This window comes from Mustela putorius, unplaced genomic scaffold, assembly GCF_011764305.1.
Source record: "Mustela putorius furo isolate JIRA1106 unplaced genomic scaffold, ASM1176430v1.1 tig00000765_pilon_pilon_pilon, whole genome shotgun sequence".
In the NCBI taxonomy this organism is placed as follows: Eukaryota; Metazoa; Chordata; class Mammalia; order Carnivora; family Mustelidae; genus Mustela; species Mustela putorius.
In genome coordinates, this window is record NW_025421470.1 from 2,113,910 (window position 1) to 2,128,184 (window position 14,275).

At 53.2% G+C, this 14,275-nt stretch overlaps 1 protein-coding gene across 4 annotated transcripts in view; it reads right to left on the minus strand.

Moving 5' to 3' along the window:
- The window catches only part of TRAPPC10 (trafficking protein particle complex subunit 10), a 77,520-nt gene that overhangs the window by 42,686 nt on the left and 20,559 nt on the right, over positions 1–14,275 (minus strand). For 3 of the 4 annotated variants that reach the window (XM_045084366.1, XM_045084365.1, XM_045084367.1), the window contains exons 3-4: positions 9,642–9,777; positions 181–377 (exon numbers count right to left, since the gene is read on the minus strand). In XM_045084366.1, the coding sequence (XP_044940301.1) occupies positions 181–377; positions 9,642–9,777 (333 nt within the window). The remainder of the gene's footprint in view (positions 1–180; positions 378–9,641; positions 9,778–14,275) is intronic. The other variant, XM_045084368.1, reaches the window with a different exon arrangement.

Consider the following 14,275-nt stretch of genomic DNA (forward strand, 5'->3'; position numbering starts at 1 on the left):
GATGGACAACATGTCACCCACCAGAGCAGGGCACCCGGCCTCTCCCCAGCACCCTGTACCCCCCGAGCTGAAGCGTCAGGCCCACCACCACCGCTCACGGAGGCTGAGCTCCCACGCAGAGGGAGAAAAGGCCCAGCGCCCAGGGAGCAGCCAGTGGGGTAAAGTTAAAGATACACTTACCTGTCACTCTGTTTATTACAAAAATCATTCCTTATTTTGTCCACAATGGAAGTTCGGGGAAGGATGTTGGTTTTGTTTTTTTTCTTGGCATCATTTTCAACGACCACTATGAGCCAGTCCACGGAGCTATGAGCTTTCAGAATATTCTGCCACTTGGTAAGGTCGTCTTTGACTGTAGCTTTATACACTTCAGTATCCTAAAAATAAGTAAGTCACCGTGAAGGAAAGTTAATGAATGCCCTTCCATCTAACAGCGCAATGTGTCTAACAGAGAATACATCGGCCACGGCACTTGAGCGTGGGGCGCTGGGGGCGCTCTGGGCAGGCCCGGTGGCACTGAGGCAAGACAGCTCCCATGTCCTAGAGGAGGAGACCGAGAGCGAGCTCGGTAAACTGGCCACAGCAACACAGTCCGCTGGGCAAACTGGGATTGGAAAACCCAGGTCTGCTTGGCCAGAGGCCTCGCGCCCAAGAAACCTTAACTGCAGCCGGGCACGGCACGGGGCGACGGGGCGAGGCCGCGCCTCTGCAGGAAGCCCAGGCTACCCCTGGGCAGTGTCCTCTGCGGGCCCCCAGAACCACTCCAATGCGAGGGCCACTCGCAGGCCACAACAGGGGCAAGGAAAGAGGACTAGCTAGGGCTTCTGAGGAGCTACCGTAATCCCCAAGGGCTGAAGGGGGAACCATCCTGGTCCTCAAAAGTCAATGTCACTTCGGACTCAGCGTCCCACACAGCAGCCTGCACAAAAGCCCAGGAGCCTGCCTCCGACCACCCAGAGAGAAGTGGAAGACAGAGCATCTCCCTGCTCTCGGCCACGTGGACAACTGCCCCTATGCTCCAGGATAATCTACTTAGCAGATCTGGAGGGAAAATCTAAAGCCAAGACACTTAATTCATACCCAAATCAGACATTTAAAAGCCTTTGCAAACTACCATTCATAGCTACTGTTTAAAATGTATCCCCCCCACCTTTATTTTAATAGAAAGATCCCTTGTTATCCTGCCCATGTCTTCTCTGGATTTTTTAGTCCTGAACATGCTAATGGGATCGATCCATGAAGGAGAATCTCCAATTCCATGCCCAGTCCCTCCTGTGGTTTAACTGGTAAGTGAGTACTTTTAATTTTTAGTCTGATTTTTAAAACTGCTATATCTTCAGTTTAAATTTAAAATATATATGTGTGTGTGTGTGTGTATGCACACACACACACACACGTATATATATAATAAAAATAAAACCTGGAAAGATCTTCCGCTGAACAAACAAGGGGAAACCACCTTTTGCAGACGGATTTCCTGTGAGCTGCCCCTGTGTGCGGGCTGCCTCTACCTCTCCACACCACCGCCCTGTGGAGCTCTGGGGCCCACGTGCATCAGGCCTACAGAGTGAAACCAGAGGCCACAGACCCCAGCGGGGTCTTTAAAATCCCACCACAGGGCCCAGGGTCAGGGAGCCCGAAGGAGCAGAGAAGCCCCAGAAGGCCGGCCCCAGGGCTGGTGCCAAGCGCCCTCTGCCGGGCCCCAGCCCCGGCTCCCAGCTCTCCAAGCCAGGGAGGGGCTGCCACCCCATGCAGACACCAGCCCCCCTCTTGGGAACGCTCTGGTTGCGGCAGAGACCTGGCAGAGCAACAGCAAGGCAGAGTCCCCCAAGTTCGCATCACGTAGGCCCTCACGTGACAGTGACAAAACCATGGACGTTAGCAGAGACCCAGTGACTCTTGAGAAGAGCCCAAGCTGAGCCGATGGGGCTGAGGGCGCGCGTCTCCAGGAAACAAAGCCACCGGCAGAGGAGGTCAGCAGGTGCCCACCGGCAGCGATGGAGGGCGCCAAGGCGGGGAGCGGCCCTGCCGGGGCACCAGAGCCACCCAGGGCAAGAAGGGCATCAGGACACAAGGTGTGGAAGCGCCAAGTGAGAGGACGAAGGCCTGGGGGCTGGCGGGAGGGGTCAGAGGCCGAGGGAGCAAACAGGGCGAACACCTGTTGGGGTGACCTTCTCTGGGGTGTCGTGGATCAGCCGAGGTGAGCGGGGAAGTGAGCCAATGTGGAGCCCCAAGGCGGGGAGGGGGCACCGAGCCGGGGGCGGGGCGGCGCAACAGCAGTGACAGAAGGGTCCCTGACAGCAGACCTACGGAGCACAGTGAGCGCCCCTTCTCCACAGAGAAGTCAAAGGCGGACCAGGAGGACACGAGAGTCTCCCTGTGGTGCAGGGACTGGAATCGGACTGGTGACGTGTGTGCATCTGCAAAGACACCTAGAGCGGAATAAAGGTAAATGTGCGTGAGCGGACAGCACGTGCACACGTCCACGGACTCCCCAGCTGCACTGCTGCGCGGGCCGGAACCAAGAGCCCGTCTACTCTGGGGCTTGCTTCGCCAATCGATCCCGCACTAAAACAAACCTGCGCTCCCAGGGCTCACGCAGAGCAAGGACAGGCTGACCTGGCCCGTCTCGCGTTAGGGAGAGCTCAGAAAAGGAGGACACGTCAAAGGGGCACAGAAGCCAAATGTGGACAACATGAGCGTTACAATCAATGCTGATAGGAAAGGCTTACACTCCCCAAACCAGAAGTCAGTGGGTGTCTACAGACACGAACCAACAAACAGGGCGACCGCCCCCTGTGTGGCGATGGCCGAGGCAGGAGACAGACTGACATAACCACCTGAAGCTCCCGAAACACAGAAGCAGGTGAGGAGAGCCCTGCCAGTGACAGGCAACTGCGTGGAGCTCCCAGCCCACGGTGCCGCAAGGGGCACTGAGGTCACGCCTGGCGGGTCCCCTGCACTGAGCAGACAGAGCACAGGGCCCTGGGAGCCAAGGATAGTTGACTTCACTGGAGGTCAGAGCTCGGAGGGTCCCCTGGGGTGCTCAGGAGGGGGCAGACCGGCCCACAAGTATAAGACCCAAAGCCAGGCAGAGACCCACCCAGACAGGACTCAACACCCACACAGGCTGGGATCAGGGGAGGCTGGAAACCTCCAAAGCCACAGGGCACTGGGTGGAGAACCCAGGAAGGAAGGAATAATTAGTCTTGGATTGACCACAGTTTCAGATCCACAGATCATAAAAGTGATACCCAAAATGATCAGACTTAAGTAATTTAATGACACAAAGCGCAAATTTTCAAGGATCACAAAAACATAAGTACCGAACGAAAAACTCATGGTGCTTGGCATCCCATAAAAACTGCCAGGCAGGCAAAGAACATATGATCCATGATGAGTAGAAAATTCTATCAACAGACGAGACACAGTAATGACAGAGATAGTAGCATTAGTAGACAAAACCAGAAAATACTGTGACCACATTCTGAGTGTTCAAGAAGATTCCAATGGAGGAAAAACTGACATGAAGCAGAGACATGGAAGATATTTTTAAAAGGAAGATATTTTTAAAAGGTAAAAACCCTTATGATTCTTCTGGAAATGAAAACCACGATGTCTAAAATGCCAAATACACTGAGTGGGAGGAATTAAGAGCAGATTAGACACCGCAGAAGAAACGATTAGGTAACCTGAAGATACAGAAGCAGAAATCACCCAAATGAAACAGAGGAAGACTGAGAAGCCAGCAACACAGTGTCACTGAGCTGTGGGACTTCCAGAGCCTAAGATGTGAGTAACTGAAGCCCCAGAGGAGAGGGGAGGAAGGGGAGAGGAACACAAGTATCTGAAGAAAGAAGGACCAAAAATGTTTCAAACCTAAACCAGAACTACAAACCCACAAAGCCCGAAACACGGGAGGCACAAGAAACAGGAAGGGAAGTACAGCAAGGCGTATCACAGACGATTCAAAGCCAGTGACAAGGAAAAACATCATTACTCCCTGAAGGGGGCGGGGGAGGACACTTTAAATACAAAGTAACAAAGACAAGAACAAAAGACTCCTCCTGGGTCACAATGTAAACCAAGACAGTTGGAGGAGCATCTTTTACCTGCTGGAGAGAAAGAACGAACTGCCAGTCCAGAACTCTATATCCAGCAAAACAGTTCGTAAAAGTCGAGGCCGCTTCAGACGCTCAGACTCACAGACGCTGGGACAACTCTCACCACTCTAACCAGAGCCTGGCAGGGGTAACTAAGAGGCCCCCGTTCCTACCTCTGATCTCCACAACGCAACTGTTCAAAGCAAAAACAGGAACACGGTACTTTCGGATCTGTGACAAGACCAGTGCAGGGACACAAAGGTGCGCTTGCCCAGCCCCGGCTGAAGGAAGGAGACGATGCTGCAGACGTGCCCTAGAAACCTGAAAGCAACTACTAGCCTAATGCAGTTTTATTTTTAATTCCAAAATCCCCAGTGTAATCTGCTTGCCCCAGAGAACTTTCATTAAGAATGATCAAAACTAAAGCGAAACGACAACAAAACACAGGCTTCCCATTAGAAAGTGTAACTTTAAGGGGGAAAACCCCTCATCCATAGTGTCTACAAAAGTATATCTAGCACTAAAAATACAAGACTTCTATGAAAAAAGCGCACATTACTATGGGCATCAAAAAGGCGTAAAGAATGGAGAGACCACGTTCCTCGACAGGACGATCTGTGACTATTAAAGTTCTCCCCACATGAATCCCCAACTTATTCAAGGTGATCCCAATCAAAATACCTCCCGTCTTTCCCTTTCTCTTCTCAACGGTTGCTCCTGTTCTATTGTGGCTCTGGGACAAACCGCTACAACACGCAGCGGTCGGGAATGTTCACTCTGCTCACCGACCTACGGCCCAGACAGGACCGGGCACACAGCTCGCCTGCCGCACCTGCTGCGGCACTGGGCGCAAGAAGGCCGTGGTGTGTCCGCTGCCAGCGGCTTGCCGGCCAGGATCTGCTGCGACCGGGGCTGCACAGCCCCAGGCGACCTTCCCAGGCAGGCACTCGACTTCCTCCCAGAATGGCAGCTGGGCTCTGAGAGCACACATCCCCAGAGGGCCCCGGAGAAGATGTATCACCTTTTACGACTTGGTCTCCAAAGTCATGATGCCCCTCCTCCCAGAAGCCCACTTGGATTCAACCAGAGGAAACACTGACCAGGCCTCTCCGTGGAGGAAGGTCACTGCCACAGAGAGAAGAGAATGGGGTCTACAAAGTGCAGATACAATCGTTTTTGGAAAATAATAACTGTACACCTAACAATCTGACTCTGAAGTTTATACAGAAGAAAAAAATGTATACTAACCGAGGGATGTATTTTAAAACAAGACACATCAATACATATGATAAAGATGTAATAATTACAAGTCTAGTCCTGGCACAGAACAGACAATGATCTCAGAACGTAATGCGTACATAACACTGGTTTAAAATAAAGGTGAAATTTTCAGAAAGTAGAAAAGAGACAATTATGAAATGATGTTAGGCCAATGTGCTACCCAATTAAGACTATAAAATGAGACCTTAATGCTCCACACCACCTGCCACACACAAAAATAACTGAATCTACACGGATCCAAATGTAAAACACAAATTCAAAAATTACTGAAAGAAATATAGGAGAAAACCAATTACCTCCTTCAGACAGACAAGGCTTCCTAAACAGGACACACTCTACTCAGAAACCATTCTTTAAAATGACCTATTTCACTCCAGAAAAGCTGTAACAGAACAGCAACGCACATTAGATACGTGAACTATTCACACAAAACACAACTACAGACGACCCGAGGAGCACGAACACACCAGTAAGTGCAGACTCTCACACACACCGTGGGCCACAGACAGGTCGAGTGAACAAATCATTAAGATATGAATGCGTGACCCAACGGGTGGGTAGGGGCGCCCTTAGGGCTCTGTATCTAGCATTACAATCTAAAAAGCAGAGCAAGAAAGTTCTGGAACACACACAGAACATCCACAACGTCTGGTCCTTTCTCAGGTCACAGAGGAAAGGGAAGTTTCATAAAGCAGAAGTATTACACACAACATCCTAATCACAATGCAGTAAAACTAGGAATTTTAAAAAACAAATTTTAAAGAATTTCTTTCTGGAAATTAAATTTCATGTTAAACCGTTGGGTGAAAAGGGCATTACAGACTCAGAGCAGAGACTTGCTGAAAAATAACACTGGGATTTCAATTCCTATCTCTAAAGACCTGTATCATTTACATTTAAAATGAAAACAAATGTATTCCAACTCAAAAAAAAAAAAAAAAAAAAGAAAGAAAGAAAGAAAAAGAGCAAAGTAACCCTTAAGAAAGCAAGAGGAAGGAAGGAAGAAAGAAGGGGACAGTACGTCAGAAGTAAAAACCCTGGTTCTCGGGCGAGAAAGAGTCCACAAACGACGATTAGCTAATTTATCCACGAAGAAAGGGGAGAAGTACAAAACTGCAGTGAAGTAACTGCTGCCACAGAGCGTATGTTAAGAGTGAATAAAAGACCCTGTGCACACCTTCACGAAACTAAATTTTATAACTTAACTGAAATGTATAATTTCTAAGAAAAATACAGTTTAGCAAAACTGATGGAGGGCTGTAAGAGACTCATTTCCATGAAAGGGGCATAGAAAGTGATCAAGGAACCGTCCTGTAAGAAGGTACCGGGTCCGGACAGTTTCACAGGAGAATCCCATCAAACCCTGGAGACCAGACTGTTGTAGGGCTGCATAAACTGTCTCCAAAATCACGAAATAAATGAAAACTTCCCAGCTATATTTATGAAGCATATATAATATTGACATCTGAACCTGACAGAAACAATATGAAAAACGTTACAGACCAATCACTTGTGGCCATAGATGGAAAAAAAATCCTAAATTAGGTGAACAGGCAACCAATACCACATTAAAAAACTAGTAATCTGACCAAGTGGAATGTATAACAGGAATGCAAGTCTGGTTCTTGTTAAGAAACACATTCATATAATCCAACATATCAATAAATTTAAGTGGGGAAAACCCATACCATTATCTCCAGAGTCTGAAAAAGCCTTTCCAACAAAATTCTAGAATGTACTCCTAACAAAGATCCTTGAGGAAACAGGAGGGGCTGGGCCCCCTCCCAAGCTCGTGCACGTACCCCTCCGCCGGGCACACCCCGCGGGCGCCCCCACAGAGGTCAGCACAAGGCAACGAAGCCCACCATTTCCAGCGCTGTTTAACCACGGTTCAAACAGAGCAGACGACCGGACGCCCAGAACAGAGAAAGAAGAGCTGACATGATGGGAAACGCAGCGAAGCCCTAGACCCTGGGGCAGAGAGAACCAGCGATAACACGAACTCGAGCAGAGAACGTGCAAGGCTGACACGAAAGAAACCCACAGCCTTCACACACACACAAGAGCCAAGCAGAAGAGAAGATGAGAGAGAGCCCCACGCGGACACGAGTGACTAAAGTAGGACAGCGCAGAGAAATAAACTTAAGCAGAAACACGTAAACTCTGCCATGAGGACGCGCACCCCTAAAACACTCCAGAAAGACACAGACGTGCACAGAGAGACAGGCCTCCCTCGCTCGGGGTCCGAACGTCTCCACACCAGCAAGACGTCGTCTCTGTGCATGAGAATTCATAAGCTCAATGTGGTCCCTACCAAAAGCCCGGAAAATTCCGTCTGGAGCTCAGGAACTTGCTACTGACATTCGCATGGGGAAGGACCCGAGCAGGAGCCAGGGGAAAACCATGAAAAGCCTGGGGCCGAGGGTGGCCTGGCCTCCAGACAGGGCTGCGGACCGTTCGCCCCGCAGCCTTCGCAACTCTCTCCTGGCCGCAGAGCAAGAGCCGCGACACAGACCACAGATGTGCAGGTTGGGGACTGAGCAGGAAACAGCCGCGGTGACGCCGTCCGAAGCCAGGGCCAAGGCCAGCCCGGACCGGGACTGCGCACAGCACAGAGCCTGGGGGACTGACACTCCGATCAGAGGCACAGGATCAAGCCCCGGTCCCCAAGACACACGGCCTCAGCGCGGCTCCCGAAGGGCGGGCGGCTCCTACAGCCCGAAGCGCTAGGGTGGCGGCTCTGGGAAGAGGAGGCGACTCCAGGACGAGGGCGGCACAGGCGCGAGAGCCCAGGATATCCTGCAGTGCCTGAGTTAGAGAAGTCCCTGAAAAGGACCCAAGGGCCGGTCTGAAGTGACTCTCACTCTGAATCTGGGACACGCTGAGATCACAGTAAGGACAACAGACGGCAAAGCGTTAAAAGGCACAGAAAACCACGCAAGCTCCTTCCCAGAGGAGAACCCCGCGGAGCGGTGTTGGGGAGCTGGCTGCTGCCCTCTCAAGACTGGCCCAGGACACTCACTGCTGCTGCTCCATCTATGCGGGAAAGCTGGACCAGGAGCAGGTTAACCCCAGGTGTTACCGTGGCCCACCAAGATGGCTTGTCAGATGCAAGGGGAAACAGTGCCCATAGCCCAGAGAAAGCTCGGCCACACACCAAACCTGACATCCCGGCCACAGACAGAAGCCGTTAGCACCGCAGGCCTAGGACGGCTGTGTCTGGGCCTGGTCACGGGGTGGGCCCCTGGCTGAGGCCTGGGAACATGGATAGTGGCAGGGTTCTCGCCACCACGTGACAAGAGACCCTCACTGGGCACCAGCTCTTTGCATAAACACTACGGCTTCTGCCGAACGCCTGCTCTCCCTCCAGGAGTCTAGAGTTTTGATACGAGCCAGGCAGAGGGTGTCCACGTGCCTGAACCCCAACAGAAGCCCTGGGTGCTGACCTCCGCCGAGCTCCCTGGCAGACAACGTGCCCCATGTGTGGCCACGCTGCGGGTGTGAGCCCACCACGCGTGGCAGACACGACTGGGAAAGGTACAAAGCAAAATCCACGAAGGCAAAAAGGTCCAGGAGTAAGCTTCCAGTTCTTTCTCTACATCACGCCACACTGTTTCTGCACACTCAGATTCCGGGGTGGATCATGACACACAATGATCTGTGTACGCCGGGCACTGCTACAACAGGAAGGAATGACCCCAGTACCGTCTCTCAACGCACAACAGAACTCTGTCAAGAGTGACAAGCCTCTGTTTGGGTTCATAAACACGCGACAACACAGTACAAGTAAGGTCCCTGGATGTGTGGCCATGGAGGGCCTGCTCTGGGGGCACCACAGCAAGGAAGCGGGTCGGTCCCTGGCCTCAGAAAGCCCAAGAACCAGCAGAGACCCACGGGGAGAATGAAGTCGAGCAGCCACCACGACAGTGAACAGCCGGGGTTCAGAAACCAACTGAGAGGAAACACTAACAATCCCGAGAGGCCAGGAGGTGGCAGGGAGGTCCCAGGAACGCGCGACACAGCAGGGGAGTTGTACCCGGTGGCTACCCAAAAGGCGCCACACAGGCCCAGAGCAGAAGCGTGGAGTAAGAAAGCCACTGGGCATGTGACGGAGGAAGGGGGAAAAGAGGCACCAAGCAGAGACCATCAAAGGGTCAATCTGGAACATCAGAGTTGCCTGAACAAAAAGCTAGACTGGGGACTCGCAGCCCTGTTCCGAGACGCTTCCGGTCCTTCCCTCGCCCTGCGCATACTTACGCAGCACTCCGTCCAGTAAATGTGAAGGAACGGGAAGGTGAGCAGGGCTTTGTTTCCTTCTTTGGGCAGCAGCTCCTCTTTGAACTGAACAAAGTTAGATTCTAGGTGAATCATCTTTGGAGCCCGGCCATAGGACCTACGAACAATTTTTAAAACGTCACTAAGAAAAATGACTACAGAGGGTCAGCAGAAAGAAAGGGGGGAGAGCCCAACAATAATTGAATCAGATCCACAAATGCAAAAGTACGGATACGGTATTGATCCTGAGTTATGATCAGAATACTCTGTCCGAAAGGATTCGGACATTCTCTGAGCATGGCGCGTAGTTACGTGTCAAAGCTCCGTCCCCATCGAGACTTCCACGTTACTCAGTGACACGTGACAGCAATATCCTGCTGAACCAGGGCCACGTGCGGCCACACAGACGGCTGAGAACAATGGTATTACTCAGAGTAATATCTCTATTACTGAATCTCTACGTCACCATAAAAAATAAAATGGTTCCCAAATGTCAAAAGCGCAGTTTGAAGACACGAAAGCTTTAAACCACACAAATCCTTTTACGATCACCTTTATGACCCAAAACAGAGCCACCCGTGGCCCGCCACCTCCTACGGGAGGAACATGGAGAGAGCCCGCTGCCCTCAGCCTCCGCGCCACCCCCGGCCCCCCAAGGGAGGGACACAGAGAGCGCCCCCGGCGGCTGAGCTCTGATCCACGGCACGGCTATTTCAGCATCTTCTAAAGCGGACGTTCGCCTCCATGAGTCCTTCCTCCACACTTGTATCCTCCACTTCCAGTAACTGTGTCTCTGGCACATCTCTAAGCCAGATTCTAGAAATTTTTCCGTCCGACCTAGTGGGTCTAACACACTGAAACTAGCCATATTTAACACGATCCCGCTGATGCTTGAACCTGCGTACTTTCTATTTTCAGCTCCTTCCCCGTCCTTTGTGAGACTAATCAAGTCTGCTTTTTCCATCCTTTTTCTCTGCTGGTTTGAAAGTTTCGCCGTCTATTTCCATTCTGCTGTGGGCTCCATTTTTATTTTTAACATGCATCGACTTAAATGTTTCTTTGAAAGCCCAGAGGAAGCGTCTACCCTGGCCCTGAACCAGACAAGTACACCTCCTCTGCTTTCTGCCCCACATCTAAAATGTCGCACTCAATTTTTGAAAGGACTGACAGCTTAAGTTTAGCGGAATATCTTTACGGCTTGTTTGCCGGCAGCCGCTTCCTTCCTCTGAATTCTGGGAGCATCTTCCTTCCTGGGCGCTGGTCCTTTCACTATCTCAGGGCAGGGAGGCTTGTGACCGCACTGGACTTCGCAGCCACCTGCCGGTCACGGCAGGCACCGAGCGCAGCGTGAGAACACCCCTCCGGAGACACAAGGGAAGCTCCGAGCGGCCAAAAGTCACACACCCCAGGGCCGCCATGGCTCCCAGGCCCCCGACAGACAAAGCCGTCAGCCCAGCCTCCGCAGGGCCCCAGGCCCACAGGCAGGGAGGGGCGGACTCGGCGCTCCCTTCGGCCCGCGCGGTGCGGCAGCGCACAGCTCGAGGCTGGAAGGGGTTTGCCATCAGTGCGTTGAGAAGAGCCGGCTCTGCAGCTGCATTTTCCACGTTGTCGGGACCGCAGATCTGCTTTCCTTTTATTTTCCTGACATGGCCTCTGGTTTGCTGTGTTTTGCTTTCAGTCCACGGGACTTTCCATGGGCGCCAGCAAGCCCGATTCACCTCTGGGAAAACCCTGACCGTCGTTGCTCGGATCCTGCCCACGGCCCGTTCCCCATCCTCCGCTCTGAAACTTCCGGCTGCGCCCCCGTCCGCAGCTCTGGGCCCCCCGTCCCCTGCGCAAGGGGGCAGGGCTCCGCAGCTCCGTCTTCTCACTCCCCGATGTGCTCTCCTCCGCACAGCTGTTCGCCGCACTGAGGACAATCTCGGCTTCGAGCGCAGGTCCGGGGTCTACTCAACGACCCGCACATTCAGACCACAGCCACGGGCACCTGCTGTAACACGTCAAACAGCATCAAAAGGCCGTTCTCCCTCCCGCTCGCTCTCATACGCACCCAGCTGCCTACCCCAGTCGCCTCTGGTCCCTCCCGTACCAGTTTTCCTAGAGCTACACTGACAAGTTACCACAAACCAAAGGCTTAAAACAATATTAACTGGGGCGCCCGGGTGGCTCAGTGGGTCAAGCCTCTGCCTTCAGCTTGGGTCATGATCCCAGGGTCTCTCTGCTCGGGCTCTCTGCTCGGCGGGGAGCCTGCTTCCTCCTCTCTCTCTGCCTAATTGTTATCTCTGTCAAATAAATAAATAAATAAATAAATAAATAAAATAAAACCTTAAAAAAAAAAAAAAGGAAAGAAGAAACATCAATTCTCTCACCGCTCGGGAGGCCAGAAACAGTAAATCAAGGCGCTGGCAGCGTTGGCCCCCCTGAGAGCCGGCGGTAGAACTCACTCCTCATCCCTCCTACCTCCGGCACCCTGGGCCGTCTCTGCTTGAGGCCCCTCACGCCCTCTCTGCAGCCATGTCCAGGCGACTGCTCCTCGGCAAGTGGCTGTGTCTTCCCGGGACACCTGTCATCGGACTCAGGGCCCCCACTACTCTGGGATGGCCTCACGGGGTCCTCGTTCTGAATGAACTCACACGCAGCCTGCTGACCGACACATGCTCTAGTGGCCACAACTCAGCCCATGGTACCTCCCCAGACGCCGTCCTGCCAGACACCATGTCCAAGCGTCCGTGATGGAATCGGCAGGCTCAGCACTGCCCACCCGTCTCTTGCCCACGCCCCGGCCGCCCGGCTCCGTGGCCCGCCTACTAAATGCAGCAGCACCAGGGTCTGGAGCCCGGCACACGCTCTGGTGACAGTTTTCTGATGTGCTATTGGTCCTCCCACATTCTCAGCTCCCGGACTCGCCGCTCCCCGTGTCACACCCCCCACCCCCGGCTCTCCGACAACCACAGAGTCCTCCCTCTGGCTGGTGTCCCTCAGAGGGCCTCCTGCTCCAACCAGGAAGGCACCGCGGGGCCGGTCTCCTCCAGGACGGCGTCCGGTCTGTGCCACGATGAGTTCTCAACCGCCCCGCCGGGGGAGCACCAGGGAGGCGCAGCTCTCTGCCGCCTGGTTGCACCTGCTCCAATCCAGACGGGCCGCCGTCAGAACAGTGCTTCTCCCCACTGCCTGCAGAGCCTTGAATCCACGGGGCTGAAGCTCGTCTGTCCATAGCCAGAGCCACAGGCCGGTGCAGAGGTGGCCCTGCGAGATCTGTCCCTCCTGGCGCTGTCGCCTGCGTCTCCAGGAGCCGCCTTCGCGGATGCGGGGTGCATGGGTTCAGCCGCCTCTCCCAAGGCCTCCGTCTCTCGTCCCTCTCCAGGGAAGATGTCCAGCCTCCACCGCGTCGCCCTCCCGCCTCGTCAACCCGTCCTCCGGCTCGGGCGGTGCAGGAAGGCGACCACACACGAGATCCACAGCCTCTGCTTGTCTCCTACGGGCCCTCGTCTTGTTTCATGGACACACTCTTCGCTCGTCTCTCTGAAGGGTTAAAGACCGCGTATCGGAAACCTCTCCAGACCCCTCCGTCTCCCTGGACACGGACTCCTCCGTGGGGCTGTCGTCTCTCACGGACAGCACGGCCACCTCAGATGCCGAACGGTTCTCTTACGTGCTGTCTGCTCCATACACGCAATTCAGGAATCACCCGCACGCCTCCTGCCACGCCACCGGACACAAACACGAGACCGGCTCCCACCTCCGGACCCCAGGAAGCCACAGCAGTCCTCCGTGGTGGCGGGCTGCACCCGGCGGGCAGAGGACAATGCAGCAAGAACGGGACGCCACGAGCAGGACTAACCACCGGAGACGCGCACGTACCTCGACTAAAATCGGACTCCCCCCTACTAAGAAGTCAAACTCCAAACAGTTTCTAGAAATAACAGCTCATCTTAGCAGAAATAAGTTTTCCAATAGGATAATTCAATGTGGACTACTTCTCCGAACAAGTCATGAGACAAACAATCACAGGCAAAAGGACGAACAAGATGGCTGGTCCGGTGCGTCCCCCTAATTTACAAGTAACATTTTTCCACGTACTTCCTCACCCTTAAGAAAGGAGCCCAGGAGCCCAGGGAGGGGAGCCCTTGCTGAGACTGTAGGTAAAGGCCATGTGCTCTGCTCTAAAGTGGAGTCTGTGCCTTTAAGACCCTCTGCTACAGACTCTGAACTCAAGGAGACAAACCAGCGTTGCTGGAGGGGCGGGGGTGGGGGGATGGGGTAACCGGGGCCTGGCATTGAGGAGGGCACGGGAGGGGACAGGCACTGGGTGTTCTATGCCACTGATGAATCATTGACCTCTACCTCCGGAACTAATAATACACTGTGTGTTAACTAAACTGAATTTAAATAAAATTAAAAAAAAAAAAAAGATACTCTGATGCACCATGAGGAGTCAGAGGTTGTTCCTATAAAAGCGGGCCTTTAACTCAAAAGAACTGTGTTGTTTCCACCGCCTTATGTTTCAGTAAGAAAAGCAACATACTTCTCACAAGTGAGGCCCACGGACTATGTGACGGCTTGGTTTCTTTACAAGACACCTCACAACTCAGGCTCTAGCTTTCACCCCGTTACTT